The sequence below is a fragment of the Salmo salar genome, chromosome 04 (assembly GCF_965601325.2).
Source record: "Salmo salar chromosome 04, fSalSal1, whole genome shotgun sequence".
Classification (NCBI taxonomy): domain Eukaryota; kingdom Metazoa; phylum Chordata; class Actinopteri; order Salmoniformes; family Salmonidae; genus Salmo; species Salmo salar.
In genome coordinates, this window is record NC_138294.1 from 26,934,199 (window position 1) to 26,956,142 (window position 21,944).

At 49.0% G+C, this 21,944-nt stretch overlaps 1 protein-coding gene across 3 annotated transcripts; it reads right to left on the reverse strand.

Annotated features, from left to right (window-relative positions):
- Nucleotides 1–877: 877 nt before the first annotated feature.
- Nucleotides 878–21,898, reverse strand: LOC106602582 (lysine-specific demethylase 2A). Of its 3 annotated transcripts, none has more exons than XM_014195294.3 (22): nucleotides 21,740–21,898; nucleotides 16,377–16,515; nucleotides 16,084–16,162; nucleotides 15,896–15,942; nucleotides 13,211–13,389; nucleotides 13,009–13,115; nucleotides 12,747–12,840; nucleotides 12,489–12,642; nucleotides 12,133–12,248; nucleotides 11,886–12,012; nucleotides 11,333–11,565; nucleotides 11,081–11,158; nucleotides 8,980–9,231; nucleotides 8,512–8,646; nucleotides 7,237–7,320; nucleotides 6,828–7,127; nucleotides 6,288–6,320; nucleotides 4,870–5,996; nucleotides 3,999–4,162; nucleotides 3,691–3,837; nucleotides 3,203–3,418; nucleotides 878–2,997 (listed from the first exon to the last, which is right to left on the reverse strand). In XM_014195294.3, exons 1-22 carry the CDS (start codon nucleotides 21,743–21,745, stop codon nucleotides 2,816–2,818), a joined length of 3,999 nt encoding a protein of 1,332 aa, XP_014050769.1. In that variant the 5' UTR covers nucleotides 21,746–21,898; the 3' UTR covers nucleotides 878–2,815. The 3 variants fall into 3 exon arrangements, with proteins under 3 accessions (XP_014050769.1, XP_014050767.1, XP_045572596.1); XM_014195292.3 differs by lacking the exon at nucleotides 21,740–21,898 and adding an exon at nucleotides 20,352–21,441; XM_045716640.2 differs by lacking the exons at nucleotides 6,828–7,127; nucleotides 21,740–21,898 and adding an exon at nucleotides 20,352–21,411.
- Between the last annotated feature and the right edge of the window lie 46 nt (nucleotides 21,899–21,944).

Here is a 21,944-nt window from a genome sequence, read left to right on the forward strand (position 1 = left end):
ATATTTTATGAGATTCTTCAAAGTCACCACCCTTTACGCATTCTTCCTGAGGTGGAATGCATTTCAATTAACAGGTGTGCCTTGTTAAAAGTTAAGGAAAGAGATTCCACAAATTAATATGTTTGAGCCAATCAGTTGTGTTGTAATTGTATTTGGTAAAAGACCAAGTCCATATTATGGCGAGAACAGCTCAAATAAGCAAAGAGAAACGACAGTCCATCATTACTTTAAGACATGAAGGTCAGTCAATGTGGAACATTTCAAGAACTTTGAACGTTTCAAGTGCAGTCGCAAAAACCATCAAGCGCTATGATGAAACTGGCTCTCATGAGGACCGCCACAGGAAAGGGAGACACAGTTACCTCTGCTGCAGAGGATAAGTTCATTAGAGTTACCAGCCTCAGAAATTGCAGCCCAAATAAATGCTTCACACATTTCAACATCAACTGTTCAGCGGAGACTGCGTAAATCAGGCCTTCATGGTCGAATTGCTGCAAAGAAACCACTACTAAAGGACACCAATAATAAGAAGAGACTTGCTTGGGCCAAGAAACACGAGCAATGGACATTAGACCGGTGGAAATCTGTAATTTGGTCTGATGAGTCCAAATTTGAGATTTTTGGTTCCAACCACTGTGTTTGTGAGACGCAGAGTAGGTGAACGGATGATCTCTGCATGTGTAGTTCCCACTGAAGCATGGAGGAGGTGTGATGGTGCTTTGCTGGTGACATGGTCAGTGATTTATTTATAATTCAAGACACACTTAACCAGCATGTCTACCACAGCATTGTGCAGCGATACGCCATCCCATCTGGTTTGCGCTTAGTGGTTCTATCATTTGTTTTTCCAACAGGACAACGACCCAACACACCTCCAGGCTGTGTAAGGGTTTTATTAATTTATTTTGATTTAACACTTTTGGTTAGTACATGAGTCACGTCTTCACTATTATTCTACATTGTAGAAAATAGTAAAAAATAAAGAAAAACTCTTGAATGAGTATGTGGAAAACTTTTGACCAGCACTGTATTTAGCAACTGACCTCAACTTAATTTCAATCAAGACGTGCGTACACACTATTCATTTCAGATTTCTTGTTTTCATTTTTTTCTTATAAAAACCCACAAATTAACAGAGAATTTCTGCAAAACATTTCAGAAAATAATTATAATTGATTGCAATGCTACAGGCACATTACAGTCCCATTGAGCAACTGCAGTAGGGCAACCAAAACAATTCACCAAGATCGCGTACCAAATGGTATCATATTTCCTATATAGTGCACTACTTTTGAAAAGTAGTGCACGATATTGGGACTAGGGTGACATTTGGGGCGCGCTCAACCCAAAAGCCCTCCGGTTCAACATTATTAACAATAACATTATGGGGGACAGAGACAGAGGGATGAACAAAAAGTTACCTGTAAAAAGACTGACAAAGGAAAAACATTAAAATGACAGGAGGAAAATATTCTGTCAAATGAGGGAATTCAAAGAAACCAAGTTAAAGTTAAGACCTGCAGTGGCTGGTAGTGTGAAAGGGAGTCAAGAAAAACTGAAGAGAAACAATGTATTCATCCCAAATAGCACCCTATTCCCTATATAGAGTACTACCTTTGACCAGGGCTCTGTAGTAGTGTACTATGAGGAACAGGGTACCATTTTGGATGTAACTGATGAGAGATACAGTACGGTTTTTATCCAACAAAACTCATGGCTGTAAAAGCGTAAGGAACAGAGGTGAGGATGGCGCGAAAAGAAGGAGGGGACACAATGAGAGCTGAAACGGGGGGGCGGGGGGGGGTTGCAATTCATCATCCCCTCGGTGCTTACGAGTCCCGACGGCTCGGTTTCCCAAGGAGTCCGTGGAAGTGTTGGACAGTGTGGCATAGAATCCGGACCTAGTGGGACACACCAGTCATGTCGGAGTCTTCCCCTCTCAACCCCCTCTGAAACCTAAACCCCGATTCACTCTAGTTCATGTAGACCATGTCGCACAAAAACCCACATTCAATCCATAGGGTTCCCGTCTTCTTTTTTTAACCTTTTTTCTCCCCAATTTTGTGGTATCCAATTGGTAGTTACAGTCTTGTCTCATCGCTGCAACTCCAGTACGGACTCAGGAGAGAAGGTCAAGAGCCGTACGTCCTCAGAAACACGACCCAAACAAGCCGCACTGCTTCTTTACACAATGCCCACCTAACCCGGAAGCCAGCCGCACCAATGTGTCAGAGGAAACACCGTACACCTGGCGACCGTGTCAGCGTGCATTGCGCCCGGCCCTCCACAGGAGTCGCTAGTGCGCGATGGGACAAGGACATCATGGTACCCTCCCCTAACCCGGACGATTCTGGGCCAATTTTGCGCCGCCTCATGGGTCTCCCGGTCACGTCCGGCTGCGACACAGGATCTCTAGTGGCACAGGCAGCACTGCGATGCAGTGGCTTAGACCACTGCGCCGCTCGGGAGGCCCAGGGCTCCCATTTTCAGCCCTGTAGTGTGAACAACACTAACAAGTGTCTCTGTGCTAGTCATATCGTTCCTAACCCTCCTAATAAACACATGATGCTGCAACAGCACATTCTCCCCTCTCCTTACACTATCCCTCCACCCTCCCCTCTCTCCATGTCTTCTATCATCCCAAGTGAGGAGTGGGAACATCTTCACTTTTTTTTGTTGCTCGCCCCCCTTTTTTTTGGAGCGCTTCTCCTCCTTTTCGGGGGAGGGGTGTTGGCTGCTGCCCATCTCTCCCCCCTGCCTGGCTGGTACGGGGTCTCTACGTGCCCCTTGCGTAGGGGTAAGAACGGGGTCAGTTTTACGATATCCTCTGGATGAGTTTCTCCTCTGTCATACAGAACAGGACGCAGTGAGAGAGGTCCGAGATGAAGCCCTCACAGCCCCGCCGCGTCACACCTTTGCAGCCCCGCAGGTCGAGCAGCGCCAGGCCAGACGCCCTCTTCAGGTAAGCCAGACAGCCGTCCGTCAGCTTGTTACAGCCTGGGGGAGGAAGGGGAGGAGGAGGGCTTAGACAGAGGTAGAGGTGTACAAACTGTATGAAGAAAATGAGTGTGTGTGTGTGAACTTGCGAGGCTGATCTCAGCAATTGCAAATTCGCATGTGGGTTGTGTGTACCTTCAAGGTTCACCTCTATGCATTCCATGGGAGTGTGTGTGTGTGTGTGTGTGTGTGTGCACGCGCCTACCTGCGAGGTTGATCTCCGTGAGTGTGTTTCGTGTGTGTGTGCCGGCGGCGGTGAGCAGGCAGACGGACTGGTCCGTGAGGTCCCTGCAGTGGCCCAGGTCCAGCCTCTCTAGCAGGGGCATGTGACGGAGGATCAGCCTCAGGGTGGAGTCACTGATGTCCAGGCCGGCTAGACGCAGCGCCACACAGCCACGCAGCCGAGACCGACTGTCACAACCTGCAGAGAGAGAGGGGTCAGATACGTACAGTACCGTCACTAACCCACCCCATTCAATATAAAATACTTACTCGCCAAACCCAACCACCTAAAACTCGAGATTCATTCATCATAGGGGAGGTGAAGCAGCTACATAATTCCTCAAAGACAAACTACTATAGTCAAACACACACACGGCACCAGTGGCCTGCTGCAGTCATAACAGCCTGTAGGAAAAGGAGAGAGATTTAACTCCCAACACCCCTGTTAGTCAGTTAGTATTGACTAGTGACCTGGTGGTGTGACCAGGTCCCTGATCTGGGTGTCTTTGATCCCCTCTGCCCAGCGCAGGTCCAGGGTACGAAGGCACGGCAGGCTGGGGGTGGACAGGGCTGACATGGACGACCAGGAGCAACCTGCTATCATCAGCTCCTTCAGACCTGAGAGACAGGGGGTGGAAGAGAGAAAGAGGATGGAGAAGGTTTTAATTCATCTTGCAATGGTACGGTGTGTGTGTAGACTGTTGTGGTGGATGTTGTTGTGTGTCTGTGAGTGAGTGTGTGTGTGTGTGTGTGTGTGTGTGTGTGTGCGCAGTAGCTACCTGGCAGGCGGTGTATGAGCAGGGTGATCTGTTTCTTGGACACGGGGGTCCAGGAAAGGTCCAGGGAGGTGGGCTGGCGTTTGATGATGCCCTGCACGGCCTGGGAGGAGAGGGAGGGACACCGCGATACATCCACACCACTCCACAGACGCTTGTCACAACTCCTACAGAGAGGAGGGAGAGGGGGAGGGGGGGGTACAGAAATGAGGATAGTCCTGTTAGATAAAGGAGGTGTCCTGGTTCTGTTTCAACGCAGCTTCAGTATGTTTCATCCATTAAAATGACATGACTGTCTCCTGTCTCTGGTGTAAAAACCACGCTTCATGGAGAAGCCCCACAGAAAGTGCCCTTTGGTCCACAGATTAAGGAGAGTGTCATGTCATTTTCAATGGAAGAAAATATCCTAAAGCTGCATTGAACCAGAAACAGGAACTAAACTCCTTTGTGTACAGAAACAATAAGTAGGGCTGGTAATGGCCAGGGACCTCACGATATGATCGCGATGCTTAGGTGCCGATACGATATGGATTGCGATTCTATAAGTAGCGCGATTGGATACTGTCATTTTATTGCGATTCGATGTTCCAAACATATTGCTCACCATATAGATTGTCTGTTGAAGAGAGACAACAGAGCCATGAGAAACCAGTTTGGATCAGTCATGGAAATAAGTGCTGAAAACAAATTTGCTCCATATTTAAAAAGATGGCGAACAAGCCAACTAGCAGAAAAATACTGCGATATTTTTAATACCATATATCGCCAAAAATAATATGCCAATATGCAACTGTATAGATTTTTCCCCCCCAATCACCAACAAGCCATGCTTATGGCTGTGAATTGGAATCTAATAACAGACAGTGTGACTCACCATTTGTACCAGGCCTTACAGACAGTCATGCAGCTAGCCAGCTCGGCTCTGCTCAGGTAACGGAACACCGCCACCCACACCTCCTTCTCCCCTCCTTTCTCATTTCCTACATCCTTGAAGGAGGGAAGCGACAGGAGCGAGGAAGGAGAGTGGGAGGAGTGGGGAGGAGGGGTGGGGGAGGCCGAGGAGTCCGAGGAGGAATGAGAGGCGGTGTCCCTCTCTTTTTCCCTGTCTGCTGTGTCGCCGTGGGGATTGTTGATGCGGTGACGAGGCGGCCGGCCGACTGGATTCTTGGCGGGCTGGGCCAGGCCGTTGCCGGCGGCGACCGTGCCGTTTTTGTGCCGCGTCTTCCCGAGGGTTTTATGCTGGACGTAACCTGGACCGCCGCCGTGGGTCCTGGGAGACATGGCGGCCTCCAGCTTGGGCACGATGGAGCCGGGGTGGCGTTTGGCCCTGGGGGGGCGCTGTAGGGTCACGGTCAGGTACGAGCCGTTTAGGAGGTCGTCGTTAAGGTCAGACACCAGGAGAACGGGAGGCTCTGGTTCAGAGTCTGACCGGTTCTCGTCGTCTTCCTCGTCTTCACCGGCCACGTCCTCATCCTCCCCCTCCAGGTCCCGGGCCGAGCTGTCTCCCTCATCGTCGTCTTCCTCGTCGTCGTCGTCTTCCTCGTCGTCCGTTCTCCTCCGCCTGCGGCGTTGCTGCCGATCTTCCTCGCTGTCGTCATCGTCGTCCTCCTCCTCCTCTGACTCGTCCCTGCGTCTCTGCATCCTGGTGCCTCCCCGGAGGCGCACTCTCCCACCCCTCTCCCTACGCCCCCCCTCTCTATCCCCTCTGCCGCGCCTCATCTTCAGGGAGGAGTGAGGGGCCAGCCCGCTCCCGCGGCCTGCCCCTCTGTGGGAGGAGCCTCTCCAAATGCCCCGCCTCCCAGTCCCGTAGCCTCTCCGAGAGGCGGAGCCACTGCCGCGAGGGCGTGGCCCGGACATCTTCTGTCCCGCGCCTCCTCCGCTCCTGGAGCCTTCATCATCATCATCATCATCATCGCTGCCCGAGTCATCGTCTCGGCTATAACCATGGCGACGGTAGATCTTGGCGATGTGACCGTCGAGATACGAAGAAGACTTGCGTTTCTGGAAGGGAGGGAGGAAAGGAGAAAATGAAAGAGGGCAGAGGAAAGGAAAGGAGAGAGGAGGGAGGAAAGGAGAGAGGAAAGGAGAGAGGAAAGGAGAGAGGAAAGGAGAGAGGAAAGGAGAGAGGAAAGGAGAGAGGAAAGGAGAGAGGAAAGGAGAGAGGAAAGGAGAGAGGAAAGGAGAGAGGAAAGGAGAGAGGAAAGAAGAGAGGGAGCAAAGTATCCTTTAGGGAAAACGTGAAAAACTGTCTTCGGTTTAGTCGAATACATTTTTATTGGCTGCCATACTTACCGCGTGTAACATTTTATTCTTGTCCCCCTTCACCTGAAATCAAAAAAAGAAAAACATCAATGCAAGAGAAATTCACTGTTCATTGACTACTGTAACATCTCTGTTGACATAACGCCTGCTGCACTGAAGACAGACAAGCACATTCACATCACAAGCTGCTGGTTCTCTCGCTCAACCTCCACATGCACTGGGCTTTCGTTCAGGCTACAAACACTTTCTGCTCCACAAATACTGTCTCACAAATACATGGACTAGACCTGGGTTCAAATAGTTGAAAACCCCTTTAAATATTTTTCTTGAGTCTGCCTGGAGTGCCAGACTTTTCTACTGGTCCATTAAGCCAGGCAAGCTGAAAACAGGCACAGATAAAGTGTCTGATATCGACCCTAAAGCAAAGGGTTCTACATTCAGACAGTATTTGTGGAGCCCAAAGCCCCATGTCTCCCCCAGCCCCTCCCCTCGTCAGTCAGACCAGTGATAGGCGCGTGATGATGATGTAACGGGCGGGGGGAAGCACGGTGGCGGCGGTAGGCCTCTCACCCTCTTCCTGCGCCCGCTTGCCCATCTCCCCGCCCGCTTGAGGCCGCGCTGCTCTAGTAGTAGCTGCCCAGGGGAGGGAAGGGGCGCCTCGGAGAACCAGGAGGGGGGGTTGGGAACCAGCCCTGGGTGTAGCAGTATCGCCCTGCCCCAGCCCTTGTCCCCCAACCCAGGAGCAGAGCCTGGCTCCATGGAGACCCCTAGAGGCCCCTGGGTGGAGGAGAGGGCGGTGGCGGAGAGGGGGCTCACGCCAGCGCCGAGGCCAACGGACGCCCCACTGTCATCATCATCGGTGCCCGAAGACTGACACACAGCACAGGGAGAGAGTCACGGCCGTTAGCTAGCCGGGACACAGTGTGTGTGTGTGTGTGTGTGTGTGTGTGTGTGTGTGTGTGTATAGAGTAGGGTCTACCTCAGTGTCGGTGATTCCCAGAACACATTTGGGACATTCCCAGCAGCTGGGCAGATCTGTATTCACCACGCCATCCCCTGTTACCTAGAGAGAGAGAGAGACAGAGGTGGAGCGAGAGAGAGAGACAGAGGTGGAGCGAGAGAGAGAGAGAGAGAGACAGAGGTGGAGCGAGAGAGAGAGACAGAGGTGGAGCGAGAGAGAGAGACAGAGGTGGAGCGAGAGAGAGAGAGAGACAGAGGTGGAGCGAGAGAGAGAGAGAGAGACAGAGGTGGAGCGAGAGAGACAGAGGTGGAGCGAGAGAGAGAGAGAGACAGAGGTGGAGCGAGAGAGACAGAGGTGGAGCGAGAGAGAGAGAGCGAGAGACAGAGGTGGAGCGAGAGAGAGAGCGAGAGACAGAGGTGGAGCGAGAGAGAGAGCGAGAGACAGAGGTGGAGCGAGAGAGAGAGCGAGAGACAGAGGTGGAGCGAGAGAGAGAGCGAGAGACAGAGCGAGAGACAGAGGTGGAGCGAGAGAGAGAGAGCGAGAGACAGAGGTGGAGCGAGAGAGAGAGCGAGAGACAGAGGTGGAGCGAGAGAGAGAGCGAGAGACAGAGGTGGAGCGAGAGAGAGAGCGAGAGACAGAGGTGGAGCGAGAGACAGAGGTGGAGCGAGAGACAGAGGTGGAGCGAGAGAGAGAGCGAGAGACAGAGGTGGAGCGAGAGAGAGAGCGAGAGACAGAGGTGGAGCGAGAGAGAGAGCGAGAGACAGAGGTGGAGCGAGAGAGAGAGCGAGAGACAGAGGTGGAGCGAGAGAGAGAGCGAGAGACAGAGGTGGAGCGAGAGAGAGAGCGAGAGACAGAGGTGGAGCGAGAGAGAGAGACAGAGGTGGAGCGAGAGAGAGAGACAGAGGTGGAGCGAGAGAGAGACAGAGGTGGAGCGAGAGAGAGAGCGAGAGACAGAGGTGGAGCGAGAGAGAGAGCGAGAGACAGAGGTGGAGCGAGAGAGAGAGCGAGAGACAGAGGTGGAGCGAGAGACAGAGCGAGAGACAGAGGTGGAGCGAGAGAGCGAGTCAGAAGTGTAGAGGATTTTGTTTGAGAACTAGATAGAGGTAGAGGGAGAGTTTAACCTCCATCTGTACTGATGTCAGACAACAACAAAAAGTGATGTCATGTGTGTTTTAATGCTGATTTGATTGTGAGAGCTCTGGTGAGTAAGATTTCAACATGCATTTACTACATATGGCAAATCAAGCTGAAACTTGAAGGTAGGGTATAGTTTGAGGAGAGTGTCGGGGTTACTTTGAGGCAGGCGGGGTGGGCTATCTGGGCACAGTTGGAACACTCCATGAGGGTGAGGGCGAAGACCGGCCTCTCTCCTCCCTCCTGGTTCCCCTCTGCACAGATCTCACACACCACTGACAGGGGCAGACCCGGCTGGGGGAGAGAAAGGGAGGAGTTAATATACTGACAGACTAGTATATTCTGTCAGAATGACACACACACACACACAGCGTATACTAGCTGGGAAGAAGAGATAAGGACCCAGGCATCAAAGGCAAGCAGTAAGCGATACACACAGCGAGCAAAGAGAGGGAGACAGTGACAATGCTTCTACTGTACGGATGAAACATCTCACCCCTCCCCCCCACTCGCTCTCACCCCCGCCACTCTCACGCCCCCAATCTCTCCCCCCCCCCCCCCCCCCCCACACACACTCGCTCTCACGCCCCGCTCCACTCTCACACACACCCCCCCACTCGCTCTCACCGCCAGACACTGTCGGAGCACGCAGGTCTGTTTCAGTTTCCCCGGCCCTCCGAACTTCTTCATGTCCCTGCAGAAGTTACAGTCCCCGCACTCCGTCCTGACGCACGCCTCGCAGCGCTTACACCGCACGCGCCGCCGCCGCAGCACGGACATGGAGGAGGCGGGCTTCTGGGGCCGCGGGGTCACCACCGTGGCAGACAGCTTGGGACGAGCCACCGGGGGAGGAGGGGGAGGGGGCTGGTACCACGACGGCTGGAAGGGTGGGGGCGAGAATTATTGGGATAAAGGTGAATTCAAAGTTATAAAAAAATAAAATAATCTAAACAAATGGTAGGGGACGGGACGAAGGCAACAGTCCAGGACTAGGCTTAATCTGTCTGGAAAAGCATCCCTCTGTGGATTGAATCACCCTTGGATTTAGGAGTCAGAAAAGTACATGGATTTCAAGTGAAGCAGTCTAAGAATGTGGCATGACTTGCACCCCGTCTTACGACAATGTACAGTATGTGTGTGTGTTAACACATGTGGGGATATAGGCCTATATGGACAGGGCTCCAGGTTTCTTACATAACTATTATAAGCATAAGCACAGTAGCAACAGTTTGGACATTGTGGAAAAAAATGATTAAACCAAAGTTGAGGACAACAGTTCACCTTACACAAGACGGAACCCAAACATTTAAACTTGATTTCATGTGCATTTTACATTTACTGTAATCTGGATACTTTCAGTAACATTATTGAAATTCATATTTTTCTGCACTTTTAGATGAAGAGTCTTCAGCTCTCCTAGCTGTGCCGTTGAGGAACTAGAGCAAGCAGACTTGCAGTTGTTTTGTTTGGAACGCAGCCCTGCATTGGAGCCGTCACACAATTACTGTTGCTGTTCACGCTATCCCACAAGATCTCATTAGAAAACTGCAGTCTGGGTCAGGTGGGCATCATTTGAAAGCGTATTCCATTTCCAACACGACTAGCTAAGTTGTAAAATACGATCTTACAGCGTTAGGCTTTCAACAAGACAATTCAGAGAAACAGATTGGGATTTTGGTGAGCATAGAATGGCGTCAGGAGTGCGTTTGTGTGCGTGTTCCGCGGCAAAAATGTTTCCACAACAAACAAACAATCGTCTCATTCTGTTCAGAACGGGGTATGCCGCCATGTCACCTTGTAAAGTTGTCACTGTATAGACATCAGTTTCATGATACGGAAATGTGAAGTGCACATTTGGACTCACAGGTGTTTGGCTTGCTTGTACGACATCAAAGCGGTATTTATTGTCATCCTCAACCTTTCCAGTCCTCTTAAATTTACAGCATTTCCCTCAGTCAGACAACAATTAAAAAAATGTGCAAAAGGTTACTCAATTAGCGGGAGGGACAAGGGCATCTTTTTGTCGCGTGTGGTGCTGAAGTTCAGAACGGCTGTCAGTCAAAACCCATCCAGAGCTGTGAAGCAGACAGACTGAGCTCTGACGTCAGGTATATCAAGTTACTGTACAGCCACTGAGCTCTGACGTCAGGTATATCAAGTTACTGTACAGCCACTGAGCTCTGACGTCAGGTATATCAAGTTACTGTACAGCCACTGAGCTCTGACGTCAGGTATATCAAGTTACTGTACAGCCACTGAGCTCTGACGTCAGGTATATCAAGTTACTGTACAGCCACTGAGCTCTGACGTCAGGTATATCAAGTTACTGTACAGCCACTGAGCTCTGACGTCAGGTATATCAAGTTACTGTACAGCCACTGAGCTCTGACGTCAGGTATATCAAGTTACTGTACAGCCACTGAGCTCTGACGTCAGGTATATCAAGTTACTGTACAGCCACTGAGCTCTGACGTCAGGTATATCAAGTTACTGTACAGCCACTGAGCTCTGACGTCAGGTATATCAAGTTACTGTACAGCCACTGAGCTCTGACGTCAGGTATATCAAGTTACTGTACAGCCACTGAGCTCTGACGTCAGGTATATCAAGTCACTGTACAGCCACTGCGTCCCAATTAAGGCGCTTGTTGCCGTCCAAACCTGCCAATCTGATCCCGTATATGGGTAGGAGTGTAAAGGGCCAATATGAGCATGTGTCGCCTTCTCACCCTCTTGGGCCACTTGACGATGGGCTTGCCAGTGTAGGACAGTTTGGGGATGTCATTAGCATGCTCCTTCAGCAGCGCCTTACAGAGGACAAGAGAAGGTTAGTACATGAAAACACACACACAAAACCTTTATAATATACGCCATTTAGCAGACGGTTTTATCCAAAGTGACTTAGTCAGTCATGCGTATGCATCCATTTTGATATGAGGATATTTCATTCTGTCAGACACCCACATCCATCCATCCCTCACCCTGATGTCGTGCAGCAGAGCGGGAGCATCGTGTATGCCTGCCGGGACACAGTTCTTCTGTGAGGGCAGCGACTCCAGCTTCCCCAGCAGGTTCCACAGCCCCTCCAGCTCAAAAGGCGTGAGGTGAACCTTCACCCCGGGCTTAGAGCCCCGGGTCGGGGTAGCCTCCTCTTCATCCTCCTCCTGGGTGTGCCCGTTGACTGACTCACAGGTGGAGGGGTCTCTGGTAAGACCTGGAGGGAGGGAGGGACAGAGAGATGAAGAGGTGGAGCTGGAAAGAGAAAAGGAATGCACGGTTTGTAGTCTAACGAAATACAGAGAGCGCACGTCTCAGGTTCTAGATCTCGTGCTGTCATTCAAAACGTAACCACCTAATGTCAAGTAATGATGGTTAGAGAAGTGCTGAGCTGCCTGCTGTAAAGCTGGAATAGTAGGAGGTGGAGTGTAGAGAGAGATGGAGGGGGTGAGACAACAGAGAGAGGGAGAGAGAGAGGGTGAGAGAGCAGAGGGGGGGAGAACAGAGAAACAGAGAGGGGGTAGTGTCGGCACTGACCGATACCCAGGGAGTGTTTCTGGAAGTCAGGCGTGAGGTAGGAGGTGTTGGTCAGACTGAAGAGGTATCTCTCCAACACGTACCAACACATCTCATAGTAGAACGGGTAACGGAACTTAGCTGGTACCTGCAGAGACACCAAGTTCAACTTATTAGTAACTTCTCTTCTTTCGAGTGCTCAGGAATAGGAAAAGATTTAGTACATTTAGGAGAGAGAGAGATGAGAGAGAGAGTGTGTGTGTCCCACCCGTGTCCTGTCCTCGATGCTGTAGATGTTGAGTTGCATGGGGATGTTGAAGCTGTGGAGGAAGTTCCCCCCAAACACCAGGGTGTCCACTGGAGTGTAGACCGCATGGATCCAACCTGACAGGACACAAAGGTAAACATTAGAAACAGGAACACACAACACTAGGTTGAAGTTTAAACATCTGTATGTGTGTGTGCCAAAGTATGAGTATGATTAAACATGTGTGTGTGTGTGTGTTAATTATGGATCCCCATTACTCTTCCTGGAGTCCAGCAAAATTAAGGCAGTTCTACATTTAAAAAAAAAAAACATTACAATCCATTCACACCAGATTTCCCAACATATTAAGTGGGTACCTGAGGGGATCATGAAGGTATAGCCCTGCTTCAGCTCTATCCTCTGACAGTCCTGGGCCTTGTCTCCTAGGAAGATGTCTCCCTGTTTCCCTGACAACACCCAGTCCTCATACAGCTCCAGGTTCTGAGGCGTGGGCGGGATCAGCCAGAACACCTGACAGGAAGTAAAGGCGCAGAGGTAAGAAGTGAGAGGAAACCAGAGTCACTCTTATTCGAGTCTCAAGTCGTAGGTTGTAAGATCAAGTAGTCCGTTGTTACCTTGCCTCCCCGCAGTATGTGGTACCAGACCGAGGAACCTCCGAAGTCGATGTGGAAGTCCGTGTAGCAGCCCTGCACACTCATTAGACAGTACCTGGAACAGAGGAGGAGAGGAGAAAAAGAGGGAAGGAGAACGCAGTTGATGAGGGAGAGGGTCGCACTTCGGGGCACTGCATATCTGTGATGGAGTTGACGGGGCCTACGGACCATGGTCAAGTTGTGCACTATATAGGGTGCCATTTGGGACACAGATGAGCCTTACTTCTGCACTTTGGGGTACTGCATGTCTGTGATGGAGTTGGTGGAGTCTCTCTGTCGCTCCTTCAGGTGCCGAGGCCACATGTTGTCCACCCAGTCTATGATGTCCACCTGATAGGATACACAGGAGGCAGTAAGAACAGACAGAAGGGTGTGTGTGCCGATGTATGTGTGTGTGTGTGTATATATATATATCTCAGACTGACCGATGCAGGCCTCTGGACCAGGTTCTCCAGCTTGGTGTGGCTAAACTCCAGGCTGATGACGTTGTAGAGTTTGTCCCTCTGGGAGGGGGGCGTCTCGTAATAACGTCTCCACTGGGCCATAGACATCTCTATACCCTTCTGAGTACTGACATCCATCACATCCATCATACGCCTGCTGCCTGGGGGAGACAAGGAGGGGGAGAGGGGTACAGACAGAGGGGTGATACGGTGAGGGAGGAACAAAGGAGAGAAGGAGGAGAGAGACAGAAAAGGTGAGAGGAGGAAAAGGGAAGGTAAGAGAGTATTTGGTATTTTATTGGGATCCCCATTAACTGTCGCTGAAGCTACTCTTCCACAACATGAAACATGACATAAATAGACAAGAACAGCTCAAGGACTGAACTACACCAATTTAAATGGGAACAAAAAAGGCCCTACTGACAGTTACCCACACATCAGTATACATACGGTGAATTCGAAAAGTATTCAGGCACGCTGCCCTTTTCCACATTTTGTTACGTTACAGCCTTATTCTAAAATGGATTAAATAAATACAAATCTCAATCTACACACAATACCCTATAATGGCAAGCAAAACCTTTAATGTTTTGCTAATTTATTAAAGATTTAAAAAAAAACTGAAATACCTTATTTACATAAGAATTCAGACCCTTTGCTACTAGACTCAAAATTGAGCTCAGGTGCATCGTGTTTCCATTGATCATCTTTGAGATGTTTCTACAACTTGATTGGAGTCTACCTGTGGTAAATTCAATTGATTGAACATGATTTGGAAAGGCACACACCTGTCAATATAAGGTCCCACAGTTGACAGAGCATGTCAGAGTAAAAACCAAGCCATGAGGTCAAAGGAATTATCCATAGAGCTCCGAGACAAGATTGTGTCGAGGCACAGATCTGGGGAAGGGTACCAAAACATTTCTGCAGCACTGCATGTCCTCAAGAACACATTGGCCTCTATGCTTAAAATGGAAGAAGGTTGGAACCACCAAGACTCTTCCTAGAGCTGGCCACCCAGCCAAACTGAGCAATTGGGGCCTTGGTCAGGGAGGTGACCAAGAACCTGATGGTCACTCTGAAAGAGCTCCTGAGTTCCTCTGTGGAATGGGAGAACCTTCCAGAAGGACAACCATCTCTGCAGCACTCCACCAATCAGGCCTTTATGGTAGAGTGGCCAGACGGAAGCCACTCCTCAGTAAAAAGGCACATGACAGCCAGCTTGGAGTTTGCCAAAGGGCACCTAAAGGACTCTCAGACCATGAGAAACAAGATTCTCTGGTCTGATGAAACCAAGATTGAACTCTTTGGCCGGAATGCCAAACGTCACGTCTGGAGGAAACCTGGCACCATCCCTACGGTGAAGCATAGTGGTGGCAGCATCATGCTGTGGGGATGTTTTTCAGCGGCAGGGACTGGGAGACCATCAGGATCAAGGCAAAGATGAACAGAGGAAAGTACAGAAAGATCCTTGATGAAAACCTTCTCCAGAGCGCTCAGGTCCTCAGACTGGGGTGAAGGTTCACCTTCCAACAGGACAACAACCCTAAGCACACAGCCAAGACAATGCAGGAGTGGCTTTGGGACAAGTCTCCGAAAGTCCTTGAGTGGCCCAGCCAGAGCCCGGACTTGAACCCGATCGAACATCTCTGGAGAGACTTGAAAATAGCTGTGCAGCGACGCTCCCCATCCAACCTGACAGAGCTTGAGAGGATCTGCAGAGAAGAATGGGAGAAATTCCCCAAATACAGGTGTGCCAAGCTTGTAGCGTCATACCCAAGAAGACTCGAGGCTGTAATCACTGCCAAAGGTGCTTCAACCAAGTAGTGAGTAAAGGGTCTGAATAATATATAATTTTTTTGCAAAAATGTCCAAAAACCTGTTTTTGCTCTGTCATTATGGGGTATTGTGTTTAGATTCATGAAAAAATAAAAGTTTAATCCATTTTAGAATAAAGCTGTAACGTGACAAAATGTGGAAAAAGTCAAGGGGTCTGAATACTTCCTGAATGCTCTGTACATAATGACTATCAGTTAATTAGGTCAGATGGGGAGCGGCATTGTTCTGTGAGGTGTTGTTTTGAAGCTCATTTTTTTTTAGGTTTGCTTGAGTCCTTTGAGATGGGTGTCCCATATGATAATGGCTCTAGAATACTGTGCGTTGCCTTGAATCTGTTCTCGATTTGGTCTCGACTGTGAAGAGACCCCTGGTGGCATGTCTGGTGGGTAAGCATGCCAATCAGAGCTATATGTAAATTGATTATACAGACTACTTGGAAATGAACACAAAAAAACAAGAATTGATGCAGTCAAATCTCTCCTGTACTTTGAGCCAAGAGAGACTGACACGCGTACTGTTGACATTAGCCCTCTTTGTACATTGAAGGGCAATACTTGCTGCTCTGTTCTGGGCCGGCTGCAGCTTTTCTCGGTCCTTCTTTGCAGCACTTCATATCACCGGGCAATACGGTCAAGATCAGATCAAACTAGAGCCTGCAGGGCTTGTTTGGTCGACTGTGGTGTTAAAAATGCGAGTGAGGGAGAGAAATAAAGGAGATGTAAATGAGGGAGTGTTATGATGGAGAAATAGAGTGAAGTGGGTGAAGGAGAGGAACAGGAAAAGGGAAGAGGCGTGTTTGGATAGAAGCACTGGAGGAGGGAATCTTACCGACAAATATCTTGACGTCGTTCACACTGAAGTCTGGATCCGGCATCCTTTAGAGAGCACGACAAACCAGGTTACATATTACTCAGAGAATTACAAACTCTTAATGCAATTTCAGCCATTCTAATTGCCCCAGAGAGAATAAAGTGAGCGTGTTTCCAACAGAGTTGAGGGGGAAAAGCAGGACGTACTTGATGCCCAGTCCGTCTGGCTTCTCAAAGATGATCGGGTCCCTCAACCCACCTCTTTGGATGTACTCAAACGTGAGGTCTGGAAAAACAAACCACAATAAGTCATAAACTAAACAGGAATCCTCAAAGCTACTCAAGTTTGTAAGCGACGCGCAAATGAGACCCTATTCCCTTCCCTATAGGGCACTACTAATGTCAGAAGTGCATTTCATATAGGGAATAGGGTGCAATTTCAGACGCAGCCAATGTCTCAAACCCTCCGTCATTCTACGGTGATGACACCCAACACTGACCTTTCCCCTCCATGCGTTTGACCCTGTCTGAGGTGAACCTCTCGCTCGTCAGCTTCTCCTCCAGGTCAAAGGTCCTCCTCCCCTCGATCTCGTCGTCCGAGATACCATCGTCATGGTAGCGCCGCCGCGTGCCCGACCGCTGGAGAGAGGAAGAAAGGAGGGGAAAGGAGAGGGGGAGAGCAAAAGGGAATAGGAATGTGAGGAGGAAGAGGGAAAAGGAATAAAGAACAGATTTACCTCAATGTGTTCAGCAGCTGTATACCCTTTAAATCCCATCGCACTATTTTAGGGTATTTACGGTATTTCTGTAATAGTTAGGCTTAATACTTCTCCCAGGTTCTTTAAGGTATTTCTTTAACATGTAATGCTACTTAAAAACCGCAGCGTTTGGCTGTGTAAACAATGCTCCCACACACAGTACATGACCTGCACCTCCCTCCTACAAAAAGTCTCTGTATAACACACACTGGGGCAAGGAGGAAAGAACATACCCACACAAACCCATATCAACACAGAACACACACACAATACATTGATGTTCAGGCCAGGGGATCAATTCTCTCTAATGTAGCCTATCATTCATTTCCCTCACACTGACTCTCCCTTCTCTCAGGGATGGGGGGGATAAATAAAGGGGGGGGTACCTGGAGCCTTTTTTTTTACCCAGTGCTTCCATTCCCCCTGCTCATCCGCTCAATATTGTCCCCCATCCCCACTATTTATTCACCACCTCTGTCAACTGGAGGCTTGATGCTTCATTGATGGGGATGTAGCGCTCACGTGATTTCAGAGTTTGCAAAACAAATGGCCATTGGATTGATGCAAATAATCATGATATCATTCTGCCAGAAAGGCAGAGGCTACTTTTTAACTCAACATTTTACTGAGAAGGTTTTTTGGGAAAGCCTTTCCGTCTACCAGCTGACGGTTTTCATTAGCACTATTGCTAACAGCTACACAAAGGGGACCAGGGTTGCCATGGCAATGCACCAGCTGACCCAGGGAGGGGGTGGGGGTCCAGCAGCCCAGAGCTCAGGGACAACAATAAGAGATGTCTGAGAATGCAATCTCTCCGCCCGTCTCACACACACCTCTAAAACATCCTCAGCCGGCCCTGAACACACACACACGCCTCCTTGCAAACATCACACAATGTAAAACGACCTCACTGTACTGTCAGCCACAAGCCAATGCCACTCTACAGCGCGACATTAAACAGCACTAGTATCCACCGCTGTAACAGCCAAATCAGTGACATGAGATGCAGAATGAGGCACCAGTACCAGCCCTACCTCCAACATCTCACTGCCCATCTGCCTGCCAGCCACTGCAATCCTCCTTGGCTCTGGGCAGCCCAGCCCTTCAAGAAGACAACCCCGTCCCAGTAAATTCAAAATCCGTGATCCATCTTTAAGTCAGGGTTGACGAGAGATCTTTGTTCCATTCAGGTGGTTTGATATAGGAGACGGACACAACGGCATTGCAGTGAGTGGTGTAACGCAGTGCGCCAGTCGGTCTGTGCTCCCCTGGGCCGCTGCCCAGCACAGTGGACAGTGGCTGCGCGTACCACATGGCTCCCTAGATGGTGCACTATGTAGGGAATAGGGTGCCATTTGAGACACAGCATACCGTCTCTCAGTGACGCACTACGTTGCTACTGCCCCCGGCGGAACCAACGACCTTTAACTGAGACATCACACAGACCAGCTGCTGGTCACACACACCGCAGTGTCCAGCTCCACCTAGTATTCCCAAGGCGGGAATTCTGCTTCTGTGACAACAGACTCTAGAGAGAGAAACAGTCTGGATTGGAGCACCATGCCAGGAACATGGGAGCGGGAGGGAGTGGATCCGTCTGGGAGACGCCTTGGCTGGGGAACAACGGACAGCCAGCGCCTCCGGTCTAGATCACCTCCTGGGTCTCCCACTCACTCGGCTACTCAAGAAACAATAGACGACCCTGCGCTACACAATCGCACCACGACGCCTGAGCAACCAGAGTGGGTAAGGGCACACGCCAGATGCAGTATCTAACCGCATTGTCCATGTTTATTATCAAAGATCGTCGCCAAGAGACGGGTCTCGGAGCCAGTACCAGCAGGGTTACAGATGTTCTCTCTCCCTCCCTCACTGTAGCAATCCAGTATCCTCTCCATCATATTTATCTTGCCTTTTCCCTCTCCTGCAGTGCACTTTGGGGAATCCTATGGGATGGAGACTCTACACACCTCGCACCTTCAGTGTCACCATTACATCCCTCCTCTCTTTATCTTTCTTCTTCCTCCTCCTCCTCTCTTCCCACATCCCTTCATCCCCAGCGTAGTGCAGCAGCATCTCTCCTTCGCTCGCCATCCTCCGCTCCCCCTCTCTATTTCTTTTCAGAGAGAAAGAGGCCTGCGGTCTATCCAGCTCTGTCATTCTTCTGCCTCTGCAGTGTCTCACTCCCCCCGCCTCTGCAGTGTCTCCCCCCCCCCACATCTCCATCCGTGTTCTCCGCATTTCTGCTCACATGGCCAGCCAGACAGCCAGCCTCTCCAGTAACTTCTCCTCTTGCTTCACACAGAGCCGACAGCGTGCTCTCGCCACAGTGTCCTCTCCACTCACCCCCCCCCCCCCAATCCCCTTCTCCTGTTTCATTACTTGCATGGCTCAAAGTACAGGCAAAGAAAAATAACTCCCTCTCCCTAACAGACCAGAGACTTAGAGATGTAGAGCTGACCACTACTGCCTAAATCTCAGCCTATTCATAATTGATAAGACGTTATCTCTGCATGATGCTGCCTGGCTACTGCTCTGAAAGACATGTTCTGCTTCTGCTCCTACAAACGTGACTATCGTTTAAAACTCAACTTTAACAATCACAACAAACACACACACATACCTCCATTGTACAGTATAAACATCAGGTCTACAGTCCATTGCCTAGTAACAGCCTTTTTTTGTGTCACCTCACCTGTAACTATCCAGATTCTACACAGTCAGGTAGGCTGGAGACCCTAGTCACCCTACAATACAGGTTCAAATTCTCTCAACATGCAGAAAAAAAGAACTCCCCTCAAACACATCAATCAATAATCTTATCTGACCCTCAATCAAATGTACCATGTAACAAAAATGTACAATATTCCTTTCCAAAGATTTAGCTAGCTCACACTAATCCCAGCCATAGCCCAACCTAACCCTGTGTTCACTCCTCCAGACATGGTTGATCCGGTCCTCTTTAACCAAATGTCTTCCGCTCCGTTTGCGTTTACAAAGTTTTGGAGCGACTGACATGATGCACTCTCCTGGCAGGGTTTAACCCCCAAGCGATGAACATGAACCTGGCTCGTCTTAAAAGTGCACCCTATTCCCTTTTATAAGGCACTACTTTTGACCAAAGAGCCTGTTTATCGTACTGTAACGAAACAGCAGGGAGCAGGTCTCGAACCCTCGACCTTCTAGCCCGAAGTCCTGCACTATCGACTGTGCCGCAAAAGCATGCTCAAGCGGCAGAGTCGATTTCCGCACTTATAAACCCAGGGTCGTTACAGTACTTTCTCAAGTTAGTCAACAGTGCCAATCTGGACTACATGACGCCATCAAGCAAGACAAGTCAGAGACATAACCTTCTCAGCTATTTGGTATTGGAAATAAATTGTTACTTAGGGAAAAAAACACTACAGTTATTCCCATAACCTAAATTATGAGGTGCAAGTCATGGAATTGAACCGCAGACTAGTAACATAACTCATTTCCTCTGACTGTCTCTATAATTCCAACATCTCAATCCATATGGACAGTTTAAGAACACACTAAAATATGAAAATGTCCATTCTAACTATATTGAAAGGTGCGTCCGTAGTCACTTGCGGTAGTCCATGCCATTTCAGATAGTTCATCACCATCAACGTCTAAAGTAACGTTAGCTATGGATTTTTACTACAGACAAAACAGGGAGACGTTGAAATACAGCTGGGCCAACTAGTTACTTACCAGCCGCTTGCTGAATCTTGGTCGACGCTTATCTTCCATGTTTTATGACTGTCACTTGAGACAGTGGACTGCTTATTTGGTAGGCGATTCGCCGATACACGTGGGTACCTGTGACTGCGCTGTCAAGCTGCTGAACACTACAACTAGCTCGTGATTGGAAATGTAGCTTAACTTATCTATTTATTTCTAGTAGTGTAATATTTATGTCCACTGTAACTTGCGGGTAAAAAAAAAAAAAAAGCCTTTCAAATCTGACAAAGTAAATCTAAAATACAGTCAGCAACGTAGCGAAATTAATACATTTTGATTTGATTAAAACCACCGTATAAATAAAGTACGAGCGTTTACACATTGCAACGTTATGTTATTTGCAGCTAACGGTAGATAATTACCACTAGGACATAGCTAGAGAAATAGTAAAGATGCTAGCTATCCCCCACCAAAGGGAAACATTGTTGTCGATCACCAAAACAAAACCCTACCGAGAGAATGGGATTAGCTAGCAAGCTTTAGTTTGTTTATAGAGCCAATATTGCATTTGGGATTGTAGTGTGGTTCATTATGTAAAGGTTAGCGTGTTATAGCTAACGTTAGCTATAGAGTGTAGCTTACAATTGATACAATACATACAATTTAGACACTTGTCTGGCTAGTTTTAGGGGGTGAGGGGGGGTTACCAGTCCTGGGTTATTTGCGGCATGTAGTTCAAACACATTTTCTTATTATGTTGAACAAACTGTTCGCTAAACTAAAACGAACGTCTAAATTTAAAATGCAACAGCAGACAGCGAGCAATCTATTTCCAAAGGAACTTTCCGCTTTGTCTTTTGGAAAACTCCAATCAACCAAAGAGTTTAGAAAATCCTTAATCTGGGCATATTAAATGACACGACGTTCTGTTAAAAGCGACAGAGAACGCTGGTTTAAATCGCAGTTTTATGTTAATATCCGACAAAGACGGCGGTCAGCCATCCGCCGCCATTTTCATCTCCTCACAAAACACTCGTTTCTCAAGACCCGCCTACAACAATAAAATCGTCCAACGACCGCAAAGCCGGCGAGACGCTAAATGGTCGGTAATTATGTCACTCCCAAATACATTTTGTCGATAAGGGTTGAACACACGTAAAACAAAGTGATACCGACACGTGAATGACCAATTAAATTGCAAGCTATTGGACGAATCGAACTCCAATTGGCAACCATTTTGCTACTATCTTCAAAGGAGAATAACAATTGGTCAACAGATAAAAAGGGTCAGTAAACTACCAATGAACTACCACGCAATTCAGACATCGTGTTACCCAACTCAACCTCTTTACAAAAATTGCCAGACCTGCCATATAACTTATGAACCCATAAAATGTAAATGTATTTCCGTTACACACCACCATGATTGAGTAGACCTGTTCAAGGACGGTCAACGGGGCCAGTCTGCCTCCTGGCTTCTGCTGTGTCTTGACTCCCGGAGCTTTGCATTGCTGAGCCACGTTTTCTGGGTAGCTACTTTGGTCTTGGATTGCTACAGCAAAGCCGCCCCTTCATGGCAGTTGTCCGGAAGCGGCTGTCTATTGGTCCCACAGTTGGGTGGAT